Source organism: Apteryx rowi, unplaced genomic scaffold (genome assembly GCF_003343035.1).
Source record: "Apteryx rowi isolate R43461 unplaced genomic scaffold, aptRow1 scaffold_186, whole genome shotgun sequence".
Taxonomy (NCBI): domain Eukaryota; kingdom Metazoa; phylum Chordata; class Aves; order Apterygiformes; family Apterygidae; genus Apteryx; species Apteryx rowi.
This window is the reverse complement of record NW_020448152.1, coordinates 820608-836495: the sequence shown is the minus strand read 5'-3', so window position 1 is coordinate 836495 and position 15888 is coordinate 820608. Positions and strand designations below refer to the sequence as shown.

The window sequence follows — 15888 nt, the reverse complement described above, 5'->3', positions numbered from 1 at the left end:
GCGTCCCCGCGCCTCCCGCCTCCCTCAGGGACCTCCCCGCCGCCGCGGCCGCCGGCCCCGGGCCTCCGCCTCAGCGGGCCCCGGCCCGAGCCCGGGCTCCCCCCTCACGGGGCCCCGGGGCGGCCGTGCCCGCCTGCGGGGCGGCGGGGGGCTGCGTGTCGAAGTCGTTTTCCGCCTCAGGTGTGTTTTACCCCTCTCCCCGCAGATTTTAAGGATAACCTCAATAAAGTATACGAAGCTATTGAGGAAGCGGACTTCCTGGCCATCGATGGGGAGTTTTCAGGTAACGGCGGCGCCCGCGTTGCGGTCGCGGAGCGTTGGCGATACCTGCTTGCCGTCCCCGGGGCCGCTGATGCGTCTAAGCGTAGCCTTGAAACAGCTAAGGCGAAGGCTGTCTGAAAACAGTTAAACCACCCGCTGCGTGTGCGGTAGCAGGGCCTTTGGCAGGACGAGATACATGAGCATGCCCTTTACGTGCCTTCCCCACAGTAATTTTTGAATGTGTTAATTGATTCCTAACTGCACCTGTCAAAGGCTTCAGGAAAAACTGAAGTTTTTGTATATGTCACGAAAGCAAGAGGCTTGGGTAGAGCAGAAAGGCCCTGTAAGCATTCTGGCAGGGAAAGACTGCAGTATGAATTAATACATTCATAAAGCCTGGAGGATATATGCATAAAAAATGCCTTAATAAGTATTTCAGCTTTGGAAAAATGGAGTTCGGTCAACCATGCAACACAAACGTGAACAAAATAAGGCTTTGTTTAAATATGGTGCAGATGGAAATATAGTTGGTGTTATACGTTGTTGAAGGTGACTAGGTCATGTGGTAAAGCTATGGACAGCCCTCTGTCCATTCTTATCGTGACTCTGATCTAGTGTTGTGTTGTAAAGATCCATCAATATCATGTTACTGGTAGAAGATGCTTCTATGTTAGTGTCATGTAGAATAGGAATAAGACTTTTGCAGCGGAGCTTTACTGCTAGAACACTCTGTTATTTCACCAAGCTAAAAGAAAATCAGGTGGCTTTTATTTTGAAGATGTGTGCTGCTATAGATTAGAAAATCTTTCTCAACTGGAATACTCTTAACATGTATTTTAAATGAAAATATTTTTTCTTAAATTACAATTGTTGCTTTCTTTGCTGTGGCTAACTTTGAAAAGCTTACCAAAAGCAAAATCCATCCTACTTTTTCAGGGATCAGCGATGGGCCTTCTGTTAGTGCATTAACCAATGGCTTTGACACACCAGAAGAAAGGTATCAGAAACTTAAAAAGGTAAAATGTTTATATTGGCTATAATTTTGTATAAACTGTAGCCACCTGATTTCTCCCTGCCCTCGATAGAATTGAATAATCCTATCTGTTCTTTGCATTTAAAAGGACTATTTGGCCCTCAGCAATGATCAGGTCTTTTAGTGAAACCATGATGCTTGTTTGTGAAATACTAGAGGATGTAATGATGAAGTGCTTAGTGACGGTACTAACACTCCTATTGCTGTTAGCTGTGTGAATTAGAGGACTATTAAATATATTATTAGACGTATTTGAAAGCTCTTATACAGACAGCGTCCCTCACAGCCTGCTTCTGCACTTCAGGGGGCACAAATGAACACTGAGAAGGAGGACTTAGTTGCTTTAGATGCAGTGTCCCTTCCTTATGTGTGAGCAAGAGGTGGAGAGAGATGAATCTTCCTTCAGTTACTGTGTGTTTAGGGAATGAAAATGGGAACTGTGAATCTTCTTAGGGAACAGGAAGATGGGGTTACATGGGGATGAAAACTAGATGAAAAGCTCTGGTGTATTTACTTCAAAATTACTGATAAAATCAACATTGCTTAAGAAGATCCAGATTTGGTTAGCTTTGAAACCAACAGCAATCATATTCTTTCTGGGTACACCTCAGCTATCTTTAAATGTGGAAGATTTTTATTCTCATGCAAAATTTTCCTTTCCTTTCCAGCATTCCATGGATTTTTTGCTCTTTCAGTTTGGCCTTTGCACTTTTAAATATGACCATGCAGAAGAAAAGTATGTTATTCTCTTTATTCCTTGTGTTCTTAATTGAGTAATTTCCAAGGTAATATTAAAAAACTGTATTGACATGCAACTCATCTTTTTCACAGGTATATAATGAAGTCATTTAATTTCTATATTTTTCCAAAACCCTTTAACAGAAGTTCACCAGATGTCAAGTTTGTCTGTCAGGTTAGTAGAAAAAAAGTTTGATTTTGCTCCATTAAGGTATGCTTGTAGAAGACTTTTCGGAAAAGTTTTCAGGAACACTATACATGTAGAGTGAGAACGGGTTGGTTCTTTTAACAGCTTAAAAGGCAGATACGCCTAATGTTTCTGGGGATTGTTTTGTTTTCTGAAAGAAGAAATATAAGCATCAGTTAAGATTACTCCTAGAACAATCCCTAAAAATGAACTTAAAAGTGAGTATCTTTGACTTCAGCTTTTAAATCCTGGTACACATTAAATTTTGGTCACCATGGTTTCTGTAACTGGAGATAATGTTCCAAACCTGGCAAGATGATTCTCTGTATTTTTTTTTCCTTGTATGACTTCCTGTTTCACTGCTTCTTCTGTTTGATCCTTTATTCCCAACTGCTTATCTCATTTACACTGCTTCCCAGGCTGTTGCCAAAATTTTTCTGATCTTGGATTTGTTTTCCTGAACCATGTTTTGCTTTCTCTTCAGTTTCCTCTTTCCATACAGCTCATTTTTTTATCTTTCTCTCTTTACAGTATCCATTGTTCCTGTATAAATAAAAAAAATGTTAAGACATCTAAAGCAAAAGTTACAATTTGAGATAAACTAGAGAAAAACTAGAAAATTGCTATATGCCTGTCTAGTCTACTTAAAGTTTGCAAATAACTGAATTATGGAAGCTTTCTACTGCAGCTTGATATAGCTCGAGAGGGCATCAGAGATTATTATCTGGTATATCTGCTTCTTTCCCCTCAGAAAGCTATGTATGTATTTAAAGAGAAGATTACAATAAAAGATGTAATATAAAAAGGCCTATGCTGATCCCAGTGCTTGGATTAAATTTATGTGTCTTTATTATCTATTTGATTTGAATGGCTAGACAAATAAGTATAGTCCCTTAGGTTGTTTTGATTGAGAGAGATGAGGTTGTCGTATAGTGAAACTTCTTCTGTTGATCAAAGCAAACAAACGAAATTTCCCTATTCCTCCTGAATGGCATTTTTCTTGTATACATTTTCAAACCTACAGCTAGTCCAGAAGAGTAATTCTGCTGTTGTTTTCTTTTTCTGGAGTTTTTCTTATCTTTTATCTGTGCCATGTTTTCTGCCTTCATCTAGCAAAGTTCTGTTCTCAGACAGGTTTATTTTTGAGTAGTCTTTTATCTGTCTTCTAGACTGGGATGTTTGGTTTGATTTTTAAACTTTAATAAAAGTATTTCCTAACTAGTCGTTTAAAAAGAAGTTGTGGATAACTATTCTAGATTTTAATGCACTAAGTTGTGCAAGATAAAATTTTGGACTGACTGTGACTTTAGACTATGTTGTATAGTATCCAGGGCAATGAAGAAACTAAGTATCTCATTGCTAAACCTACAGTATGCATGGTTATTTTTGAGTCATTAAAACTTAGTCTTACTTATGAATAAAAAATACAGCTTTAAAGAGTGGTTCTCTTGACTTAAAAAAAAGCCAATTAATAATTCACATAATAACTACTTAAAGTTGGAACTTGTATATTTTCACAAGTTTTTTTGTTATTGATGTATTTTGTGTTTGTGCATACATCTGAAAGCTCCAAATCATTTAAGGATAAGCATGTGTCAAAATAACTTGGAGAGACATAGTTAGGGTTTGAGATACTTTATGAAAGCTGAAAATAACTAACAAAAATAGCATAAGGTAAACTTGCTGTGACTTTTTTTAGGATCACAAACTTAGTTGCTCTTGACCTTGAACTTAGTATAATTTCTTAAAAGCAAAGAAAATAACTTAATTAATCTTTGTATTCTACTGATACTCTTGCAAATCATAAAGCTATTTTCTTTTGTTACAGAGTTCAAGTATAGACTTTTTAGCAAACCAAGGATTTGATTTTAATAAAGTTTTTCGCAATGGTGAGTTTTTATGATAGCATCTTTCTTCCTTCACTTTCTGGGAAAAGAAAGGCATCTATTCATGATATTTTTTTTCCACGTAATATTTCTTAGAATTATTATTATGTGATTCAACGACTGTGGTTATAAGTATTACCTTTCTGAAAATTCCTGATATAGGAATTCTATTTGGTAGAATTCTATTTAGTAAGTGCCTGGTTGTTTATTTTCCTCAGGTGATTAAACACAGATAGAGAAGAGAAACAAGCTATGTAGCAGGTAATGGAGTAGTAGTAAGGCATACATACATAAGCATCTTAGAGGTTTCAGTGCATTGTAATGGGTGCAGCTGCAGTCTATTATCTTCACTGTGAGGGTGACAGAGCACTGGAACAGGTTGCCCAGAGAGGTTGTGGAGTCTCCTTCTCTGGAGATATTCAAAACCCGCCTGGATGCAATCCTGTGCAACGTGCTCTAGGCGACCCTGCTTGAGCAGGGGGATTGGACTAGATGATCTCCAGAGGTCCCTTCCAACCTCAACCATTCTGTGATTCTGTGAAAGTATTGCAGGTATCAAGGAAGAGAAGTGCTAAATATTATTGTGATCATGATCTACAGCTCTAGAGTTCTCGGGCTGGTGCACTACACAGATGAGGCATTGTAGTTCTGAAGAGTTCAAAGGTACCAGCTAACTGGCATATGCTAAAAGAAAGCCACTACACCTACAGATGAAGAATGAGATCTAAAAGAGGTGGCTGAAAAAGAGGGATGCGTTTTCAGCCTTCAGGACTGTAGCACTGGCAAATGTTTGGTTAGTAGTCAGGCTTTGCTGAATCATATATCACTAACTTGTTTTTGATGATGATATTTTAAATGTTTGTTTTAGGAATTCCATATTTAAATCAGGAAGAAGAAAGACAGCTAAGGGAGCAGTATGATGAAAAGCGTTCTCAGGCCAATGGTGCAGGATCTCTATCATATATTTCTCCTAATGCCACAAAATGTCCTGTGACCATTCCTGAGGATCAGAAAAAATTCATTGATAAAGTAGTGTAAGTAAAATTATTTGGTATAAAATGAAGGTTTATTATGCTTATGGTGACATTACAAGTCAATCATAACTTTTTACATACTTTAGTCTCAAACTACTTACCTGTGATAAAACATTCATGGAAAGGAAAAACTAATTTGAAAATGTAGTGAAGAAATTCTATAGCAGAGTCATTTGTTGTGGAATTGTTGTTTGTCTGTTTTAATTAGTAGTTCCCTTGTCTTTTTTTAGACAACAGTAAATATTTCTGTAAAAAGATAATGGTAGCTATAGGAGCAAAAAGTCACCTATTTAATCTGTTTTTTTCAGGGAACAAATAGAAGACTTCTTAAAGAATGAAGAAAATGAAAGTTTGGAACTGGAACCATGTACAGGGTCAGTTTCTAAAATTGCATGTCCTTTAAAAAAATCAATTTTTTGGTCCTAGGGAATTATGGGAACGACAAGGGAGAAGGAAGAAGAATAAATATTTCTACTTGAGTTAACACTAGCAAAAACTATGTTTGACTAATCTCTGAAATATGAGAAAACCCAATGATTTATTTGGGTGTCATACCCTCTTTAAGAGCCCTAATTTCTGCATGCAGAGTCAACATACTTAAGTATAGCCAAGAAGTGTCTTGCATACATAAGCCAACATTTGCTGTTACAGAAGAGCTCTATAAGCCTTGGAGATGCATTTTGTAATAATTTTGCTTAAATCTCTTGAGCTATCAGCTGTCACATTATTCTTTGTTGACACTATGTGTTAAAACTGTTTTTAATGGGTCTCCCTTCAAAGTCTATTTTGCTTTGGAGTCCAGGTGTTTGGAAAGTAGTTAAAAAAATAAAATAAAAATGAAAGGCTTAGAAATACTAGAAAACTGTGAAGCTGGGGATAGGCTAACATCACTGTATCTGTATTCACTAATCATAGAAGAGACAGAATATTTGCTTTATCAGAAGAATGTTATGTGAATAACTGTACAAAATGATGTAAACTCCTTTACAACTTGGCATCTGGACTTCAGAAAATACCTTTCAAACCTGTAGGTTGTGGTAGCAGTGACTTGCACTTAAAAAAAAATCTGTCCACAAACGAGCGTGAAGCAGACTTTAACTGACTACTGTTGCTTTGAAACACTTATGTAAGAAATGTTACTAACACAATTGTCTTTTGCTTTTAGATTTCAGAGGAAATTAATTTATCAGACCTTGAGCTGGAAGTAAGTTACTGATAATACTTCCTTACTGTATCTTTTTAGTATTTCTGATAAGAAAATCTGGGTAAGAGCTGATCTGTTAACCTCAGAGGTGATTCATTTAGATTTTTTTTCCTTAAAAGAAGAGTGTTTTACAATGTTGTGAAGATAAATTGCACTATACTGATCTGTGATGATTCATTTGCATATTTTAAAACTCAGTGTTTATTTTATCATTCCTATCTAAAATCTGTAAACTGAACAGCACAATATATGTCTTGAGTGATTATGTAATAAATGCAACATGACCAGTTTTTGGTAAACAATAACTGCATGTTCTTGTATAGATTGTGGGACTTCAAAAACTGGTTCTATATTATATATTTTCTGTTAGGTACCAAGTTTAAGCATTTCTGATGACCTGAAGTCCTATTTATAGTAGCCATTCTCTTCTCCTTTTTTGGCTTATTTAATGTTTCCTCTGCCTAAATAGATCTCTTAAGGCCTTAGGAGAAACAGAAAGGCTGTTTGAATAGGGCAGTAGAGATGAGATTTTCAGTGTTCTAACTGCACTGGTATACAATATATTTAATTCAGTGTTGCAACAGTATCTGGGCACTTTGTTACTTAAACTGAAAGTGAATAAAATAAAGTTCCTCTCTACACAGACGAATTTAAAGAAGTGGACTTGGTAACTAACATGAAAAGAACAGAATTGTTCTCAAGAATATTACTTTTTTCTTTTTTTTTTAAAACACATTAATAAAATATCTGTAGCTTCTGGTAGCACATACAGTATTATGCTTGTCTCATGTTTGTTCTCATGTCTTTTCCTGGTGGGTAGAAGAATGTGTTTGTGAATTGGATTTTTTTTTTCTTTTCTTTTTTGAACATAGAGCTGTGGTGCTGTATATTGGTGTGAGAAAGGAGAGTTGTGAAAGTAGCCTGGAGATAATTAAAGCAGGAACAATGAGGTTATTGGTTGCCCTTGTTTCTTGAAGAGAGAGTGATATAGTTTTGGAGTCTCCTCATGTCACTTTATCTCTACTGAAGAGTTTTGTTGTGAAACAGTGTTTTGATGCATTTTTAGTAGTTATCCAAGATCTGTGAAAATGAGGTCTAGACTCAAAATCGTGTGGGGAAACTAGGTCCGAGAGGACACAATTCTGCGGTTCTAGTAGAAGCCAGAGGGACTAAACAAACATGCTAGTTGTGGGTTGGTTATATAATTGTGTCTAGTTTATTATATTGGGAATATGTGAGTAACAGCTACTTGTTAAGCAGTGAAAGATGATATTCTCCTCTAACCTTGCCAACAGTTCATGCTTTGTGGCTCTGCATATGGCAGTATTTTGGTAGTTAGACATGGATGTGGTAGAGTGATGCAACTGAGTTGCGATGGTAACAGCATTTGCATTAATATTTCCTATTAGAGCTTACTGTTAGCGGGAAATTCAAGGTAACTTATAAATCCTGGAATAAATGACATGTTAAAGGTATGGAGCAGTCAAAGAAGTTAGTTTGTGGCTGCAAGTAAATGAGAGCTTTCAGTTGTTCACCACTGTTTGCTTTTGGGTTCCTCAAAAGCAGCTTCTAAACTGTGATGAAATATCTAGTTGATGTTTACTTAATATTACTAAAATAAGAATTTATGGGTTCCACAGCAGTAGTAGGATGGGAAATTACATTAACAAATACATTTTAACACTAGTAACCATTAAAATGTTTTAAATATATAAGGAAGAAATTAACTAGTCAAATTTTCCAATATTTTAAATTAAGAGTCACTTTTAATAGTTCTTTTGCACTTAAGTTTTATAATAATCTTGAAACATAACATTGCCCAATCAGTTCTGTGGCTTCAATATGATAAATCCCAAATTAATAACTATTTATATTTACTTTTCATTTGTTTTGATGTAGATATCCAAAAGGTATCCATGTTGAAACTCTGGAATCAGACAAGGTAAATAGCCAACTTACTGCCTATGACATTTGTTCTGTTTAAGGGAAACTGCATTGCTCAGTTTTAACAACGCCCCTAATTTCTAGGTTTATCTTGAGCTTTGTTATGAAAAATGCTAAACACTTTAAATAAAATACAATGAATTTGTTTCTAATCATTAGCTCTGACTCTAACATATGAAGTATAAATATGTGTTTGTGCGGCTTAACATTATTTAAAAACAAGATTGGAAACCAAAGGATATTTTAAAATGTAGTGGATCTGACATTCAGTATTGATGAAAAGTTAAGTCTTGATCTTAAGACAACAGTAGTGGCATTGCATGCTGTATCCTCGCTTTCCAGTGTGAATCTGTACTTCAAAAAATACTACAAATTCACTAGTTATAAGGAATGTTTTCTTCAGAAGTAAAAGGTGGATGTAGTAAAAGTTAAGCTCAGTGGATATACTTAATACAGCTTTGTAAAACAGGCTTTTGGGAGTGGGTGATAATGTTGTACTTATAATAGAAAGAGTTGTGTTGCCAAGTAACTGCTCCTAAGCTATATGTATTGCAGTTAAGATTTGATTTTTCTATACAGTCTAAACTTGCAGAAACTTGCAGTTGGCTTAAATATGATCTTGTCAGTCATTCCTTGCATAACCTATATGTTTTTGATTTTAGAAGGAGAGATATATTGTCATTAGTAAGGTAAATGAAGAAGAAAGAAAAAGAAGAGAACAGCAAAAACAAGCAAAAGAACAGGTAAATATTTGCAGAAAGTTCCTTTTCATTAATTTAAGGGGAAGGGGGAGAATCAGTGAGTTTAATCAGCTATGCAACATGGTGTGTGATAGGGCTTAGTAATGCTTCCCTCTTGCTTTGGCTGTGACTGAAAGTGATCCTCCAAATTCTACTTAGATAACTTAGGCTCTGCAATGTAGCAAAAAGAGAGTTACAAGATACTCTACGGACCTTTAAAGAATGAGTAATTGTAGAATACTTAACTAATATCCAGGAGCAGTGATGCTTCCTTATATGAATCTGCTGTGTCAGAAAAGCAGGGCCTAGTAGTAGGAAACAGTCAACTGCACGTATTACTGCTGTTTATATATAACAATAGCTATGACAAAAAAATTTTGCAAACTTTCTTGAGAAAGTTTTCGCACTATTTGGATTCACAATCTGTCCTTGGAGTAGTACTTCTATTATGAAGCTTGCTTGCTGATAGTTGTCTCGGTTAAAATATACTGTATAATTATAAGTCATCCAACTTAATAGAAACATGCTGCACACAACTACTGTAGTAGCAAGTTGACTGCAAGATCATGTGAGGTATTCAGGCACTCTCAGTATTGCTGATGGAACTTATTTTTGTTCACTGAGTCTGAGATGAATTGCAAGAAGTCATAAGACTTAAATCAGGGAATTTGTGGTCAAGCTATTTGTAAATATATGTTTAAAGAGGAATTCAACCTGGATGGAGCAAATAAACTGTTTGCCTGCAGAATGCTGCTTTAAGAGGGAAAGAGCTATGTAATACTGACCATAAATAAAATTATCTCTCTTCTTGCCAAAGGCAAGTTAGAAACAACTTATTGCTACAGTGGATTTTCCGAAGCAGTCTCTATAGGCGTGTTAGTCACTCAGGCTAGTGGCGCTAACAGCTGAACAAAGATGACAATGAATGTTTTTATTAGACTTTACTGCTGGTAGAAAAAAGACAAACGTATAATGTAAGGCAGAAATTACTTCCCTAGACTTAAAACAGAAAACTCTGTTACAAAAAATTGTTTAAGTCAGACTGAGATAGATACTGTAGTCAGATCCCTCAAAATGCATTCTGGGTCATCTTAAAATGTGTAACCTGCAATACTATATTTTTGTTTATATATATGTATTATATATATTTTTGTTTGTATGAATAGTGAAGAGTATTTCTTCTTCAACCTCAGTGTTACCGCAAAAATACAATCAGTATAGAACCTTTTGTGTCTTGTAACAGTATTTGTAACAAATAATGGCTGAAAATACCTAACTTAATTTTAATATCTTGGGCGGTTTGCAGTCTAATAGCTACTGAGCACTATTGGAGATGTGACTTGTCCTACTTTACACTGAACTAGAGCTGTGTATAGAGCTGGAGTTCTGTCAGCAGTGTCCTGCTTTGACCTTGTGTGTCTTCCAAATACTGATGTTTCCTCTATGGTCTGTTCTTGGTTATTATGTCTGAGAAACAGTTTGAGCCAAACTTGGATTAACATTACATTTTTAGTATGTCTGCCAGTTCTCAGACACAGTTCTGACAGTATTTGTATTTATATTTCACTAATGCCAGAAACTTTGATTGCAGGAAGAACTGAATGATGCAGTAGGATTTTCCAGAGTTGTTCATGCCATTGCTAATTCTGTGAGTTAACGTGTTTTTTGTTTTTTGTTTTTTTTTTAATATACCTTTAGTTGTAAGGAAAAAAATTCCTACAGTAAGCTCTTTTGCTCTTGCTTTTTGCAAGATGAAATGAAATACAGATTAAAGAGGGGTTTTCTTGTTTGTTTTTTCAAGTTGATGTTGCTTCGTGGTTTATGGTGGTAGAGTATGTAAGGCTAAGTAAGCCCATAAACTAATGACATGTACTACCTCATTATCTGTAAGAGTCAACAATACAAATTTCTAATGTCAATTAACAAGATTCTGTTGAGTAACTTAAGCTTAGGGTATTTTCTCTGTCCTGAAAAGATTGTGGGGTTTTTTTTGATTTGTTTGTTTTTTTGTTGTTTTTTGGCAGTTAAAGTCTTAATCACAGGAGGTCATCTGAGTCTCTTCTATTTATGCACTTAAAATAGGCTATGGTTTGACATATGTCCCCTCTCCTTCCCCCTCATGAGTTGAACTCAGTCTGATTATTTTGGTGAGACAGCCTGCTGTTTAGAAAAAAATATGGATGCATAATGTTTTCTCTGGCAAGTGGAGGGTGCAGGGAAGCAGAAAAAGTTGTCGTGTCAGATGAAACAAAGTTAACATTTAAGAACTTCCAAGCACTTTGCAAAAAGGAACTTGAATTTACAACATCTGGCATGAAAGGTTCTCCACTGTGAGAGGCAGTGTCAAGCCCCTGAAGCCCCTAAAGAATAAATTGTGATTCACTATACAAGTTGTAAATTAAAAGGTAGTGTATTGTCAGATCACTTGACTTTAATCTTAAATAGATTATGTTTGGAAACAAAGTTGTAAGTAGCTGTTCTAATGTATCTCCTGCTTTTCATAGTTTCAAGCTGCTGCTGGAGGTGGTGATAAGCAGTTGGGAGAGATTAAAGGAGAGAGCAGGGGTGGCTGCCCTGAAAGACTGAAGGAGGCTGTGGGGCAGGTGGAGAGCAAGTGGGGAGATATGACTCAGTTTGTTCCCCAGGTGCTTTTCACATATTGCCTGTGCTGAGGCCACAATTGGAGATGTAATTAACATTTAACCTACTTTTCACAGGGCAAACTTGTTATTGGACACAATATGCTACTGGATGTTATGCATACTATACACCAGTTCTACTGTCCCCTACCTGATGTAAGTATCAGTGTTCAGATGATGCCATAAATGTCTCTAGTAACGTATTTGCCTTCAGTCTAATCTCTAAACTTTCCTGTGAATGGAAGCATACCATGGTCTATTAATGTTTGGGACTTCTGGGCCAGTGCCTTATTTTAAATCTGCATGTAGAAAGCTCAGTTGGATTGACGTCTTCTCCTTTACATTTTGAAAATGTTCAAATTAAATGTTGGAATTGAATTGTGCTTTTTGGTCACGTCTGTTAGTCCTTCAGAAACTGCTTAGATAATGAGGTAAATCAGACTACTGTTTTTGTTAAGATATTGGTTTAGAGCTTTAGCATTGTGTGGTATTTTTGTCCCTCCTGTGGCTTACAAAGTGGGAAAGGGGGGGGGGAGTTGTTTGTTTTGTTTTTTCATATAATACAGTAAAATTTAATAGAATGATAAGAAATCTAATAGCAGAAATTTATGGTGATGTTCATTGGGTGCAATGGGGGAATATCAGAATAACTGGAAGGGAAGAACAACATCATTACTTTAAGAGGTTTCAATTGTTAGACTAAGCAATCTATTGGCAGTGAGGACAGTGTCCGAGGAAGACAAAGGTCTGGTTGGAGAGATCGGCTGCATGGTGCATATATTACTTGTAAACATCAAGGGCTTATGGGTATTATGGGAAAGACCTGATTATGAGATGGGGAAAACATAGTTTGGGACCTGTTTGGACTGTGTTGGAACATAAGTAGTTGGCAATTGTACCTACACTTTTGAAACATTAAAGATCTAAACCCATAAGTTTTGATCCACCTTGAGTAGAACCTGTCCACCTTGAGTGACTGCTTATATTCCACTGACCTATTAAATGCTGGAAATATGTCTTCAGACACTTAAGACATAACTGTTATGTAGCTGGTGTTGGAGGTAGTATAGAATATATAATAAGATTGGATATTGGCGTTGATAGAACATTTCTCTTGCGAATCACAGACAAATTAGAACTAATCTATAGTTTGGTAAAATTGCAGGTGGTATTTATAGTCATTCTGACTGAGTACATCTCTTATGAAGTGAGAATTCAGTCGCTCAATTCTAAAAGCTGTTTGGGTAGTAGTAGCTATTGTTAATTGTTTATCAGTCTCGGGATGGTAGATAACTGGAATTTATAGTCTGATTTAATGTTAATTTAGGACCTAAGTGAGTTCAAAGAAGTGACATCATGCGTATTTCCCAGGTAAGTTTTTAGTTTAAACTTGCAACTTCTTCAGTAGTGTTTTATCAAGCTGATATTGTTTGTCCTAGCTGTTATTCAACTTAACCTAGCTGTGACTGGAAGTAATATTTGGTACAAGTTAGATAAACTTAGCTTAAAAAATATTCTGTAACATCTCTTTCCAGAAGAGCAGTGCTATTGTTCCACATCTTGGCAAAAGATACTGCTCTGCTACCCACTTGCTTTTGGCATGATATTTTGGGTTTGGAATCTGCACTATATTTGGGACAAGATTTATTTGCTACTTATTGTTTGCTTCTCTTACTGTTGCTTACTTGTTGCCCTCTTCATGCTGGACAAAGCTGAGGAGTGCTTTGGCTGCTGTAGGATGTGAGAGTAATGTTTCAGTAGGGTGAAATGGCTGTTTCACAGCTAATACACCAAAACATTTTTTGGATTTGGCAAAATGGACATTCTTCCATTTCAGCTTGTTTAACTCTTTGTTTTTAGGCTATTGGATACTAAACTGATGGCAAGTACACAACCTTTTAAGGTAAATTAAAATTATAGAATGATTTGACAGTGAAAATTTACCTTAAGTGTGTATTGAAACACAGATGATGCTTTTGATAGAGGAGAATGGCTAACAGAATGTCTTCTGTATGGTTGATGCTTTGTTTTCATTTAAAAAAATAAAATAAAAACTTATCCCTTTCGTATCTAAACTTCAAAAAATTTTTAGGATATAATCTCTTACAAATGTAAAATACAGTTGATTTGTAGTTGTTCCAGTTTGAAGGTAATTCGGCAGCTTTGAATTCCAAATTATGTTCAATTTTTGCTATTTAAAATGTGACTCGTGGGGTTGCAATAAATAGGTCCTGGAAGCTGTTTACTTATCCAAAGCTGTAGAATATTGTGAATTTCTGATTTTAGATTTGTCTAGAAAAATTGATCCTCAAACATCATTAGGTTCTATTGTGCCTTGCTGTTCAGTGGGTAGTCTGCAGAAGAAAAAAAATTACAGGTTTCTCTAAATTCTTTCAGAATGAGTTTTATCTTCCAAAGAATAAGCACTGAGATAAGTGATTATTCTCTCTTGCTTTCCTGTGCGCCTCAGGAATGAGTGAGTTCTTGTAACAAAAGCTTCTGTCCTTCTGCATACCTCTCTGACTTTAGGGCATCACATAACTGAAAATCTTATTAAAAGTTACTTAGATATTTTCAGGTTTGTCTTGAATACTACTGTGGTAATACAGAGGCCTTTGTATTCCGGAAACTAATAATCCATCACAAGCTTTATATTTGGTAAAGTTATGTTGAAATTTGTAATTTTTACATAGATGCTCAGGTTTTAGGCTGTTGTTACCAAATGGGACTTTGGAATGCCAAAATGATGCATCGGTTGAGCTTGTTCACTGTATTGAGTTCTTGATATAGTTTGAGGCCATAGGCTTGATGACAGTAGCTGTAAACAAGTGTCTTTGGAATCAAAGTGAAAATTGGTTTTCAAAAATGTCAGACAACTTTGTTTAACAGACTGTACTAGATTTTGGGTTTTCTCTTGCTGTTAATTCTGCACATTTTTCCATTGACTAATTGACAGTGAATATTCACAAAGTTAGGCTAGGCTTAATTTGAAGAAACTAATAATCTATCTTGTTATGGCTTTTTATATACATTCAGTAACACAATTCAACTAAGCTGAAGTCTAGAATTTGCTGAAATGCCCCAGCTTTCAGATTGTCAGACTTCTTTCACTGTCTTTGTATTACTTTGTCAGGAGTATTTACATTTCAAAAACTGTTAACAATGCTTATAGCACAAACTGTTAGCTCAGGCAGCAAGCACTTGTCAGTTCTCATCTCAAATGCCTCCAGACATTATGATCAATATTTACGATGTTTTGCTTTGCTGTTTGTGCTGCATTTTCCCCTGCCACATACACCATGTATGGAACCAGATCCAAATAAATCCAGATCCTTGGCATAATCTTCTGTCAAGAATTCTGAGAAGTATTACTAAGTGCTTGTGACTCATAAATGTTATATTGTAGGCAAGGCAAGCTGACTTTTTAAACTTATCTTGATGGACTTCTCTGGTGTATTAGTTTGAAATGGGGTTATGCATAAATCCTTAGAGGACACAAGGTGGCAGCAGTAAATACCCATTTTATCTTGTTTGATTTCAGTTTCCAGGGAAAATATGCTTGGCACTGGCAGTTAATGCTGTCCTTCCTTGCAGGAGATCATTAATAACACATCCCTTGCAGAACTGGAAAAGCGTTTAAAAGAGGTTCCATTCAGCCCTCCTAAAGTTGGTAAGGATACATAAAAATGGTCTTTGTTCTAACATATTTTTCCTTTTTCAGAGGGAAGAAAATGTTTTGACTGTTGTGGGCCTGAAATGTAAATTTCCTTGTTAATATTAGTATTTTGATGAAATGGGCTTTAAACATGAGCTTGGGCAATATGCATATAGTGAAGTTGTATCCCGAATTATTAGTCAGTAGGAATCTTTGTATTTTATTTTGGATAAAGTGATAGAATAATGGAAGTATTTCAGAGAACAATGGTTCTGTCATCTAATGGCGGCATTTTTTTTCTTTAGCTTGGATTTTGGAGAGTAACTTGAAACTTTTAAAACTATTCTTGGTTGGAAGATTTGTTTCTTAATGTCCTTCAGATCAAAGCCAGGATACTCAAATAGGTGCTTTTAGAAACAAAACCAAGAAAACTTGCATGGTAGTGACTGGTCATGTGAGTCCTAGAAAACAGTTAAGGTCCTTTACAGCTTACTTTGTTTTGAGGTGAATGAAAGGATGTTTAATCAAAGGGCAAGTTTGTATTGAGGTTCTGGAATTTATTTCTTG

At 35.9% G+C, this 15888-nt stretch overlaps 1 protein-coding gene across 10 annotated transcripts in view; it reads left to right on the top strand.

Annotated features, from left to right (window-relative positions):
* Positions 1-104: 104 nt before the first annotated feature.
* Positions 105-15888, top strand: part of PARN (poly(A)-specific ribonuclease) — a 63550-nt gene continuing 47766 nt past the window's right edge. For 4 of the 10 annotated variants that reach the window (XM_026061806.1, XM_026061803.1, XM_026061811.1 and 1 more), the window contains exons 1-15: positions 1198-1277; positions 1963-2030; positions 2126-2207; positions 4048-4108; positions 4974-5139; positions 5448-5513; positions 6305-6343; positions 7216-7293; positions 8243-8285; positions 8950-9030; positions 10619-10675; positions 11745-11822; positions 12994-13037; positions 13527-13569; positions 15261-15336. In XM_026061806.1, coding sequence (XP_025917591.1) covers positions 1969-2030; positions 2126-2207; positions 4048-4108; positions 4974-5139; positions 5448-5513; positions 6305-6343; positions 7216-7293; positions 8243-8285; positions 8950-9030; positions 10619-10675; positions 11745-11822; positions 12994-13037; positions 13527-13569; positions 15261-15336 — 976 coding nt within the window. In that variant the 5' untranslated portion in view covers positions 1198-1277; positions 1963-1968. The other 6 variants (XM_026061813.1, XM_026061812.1, XM_026061809.1 and 3 more) reach the window with 5 other exon arrangements.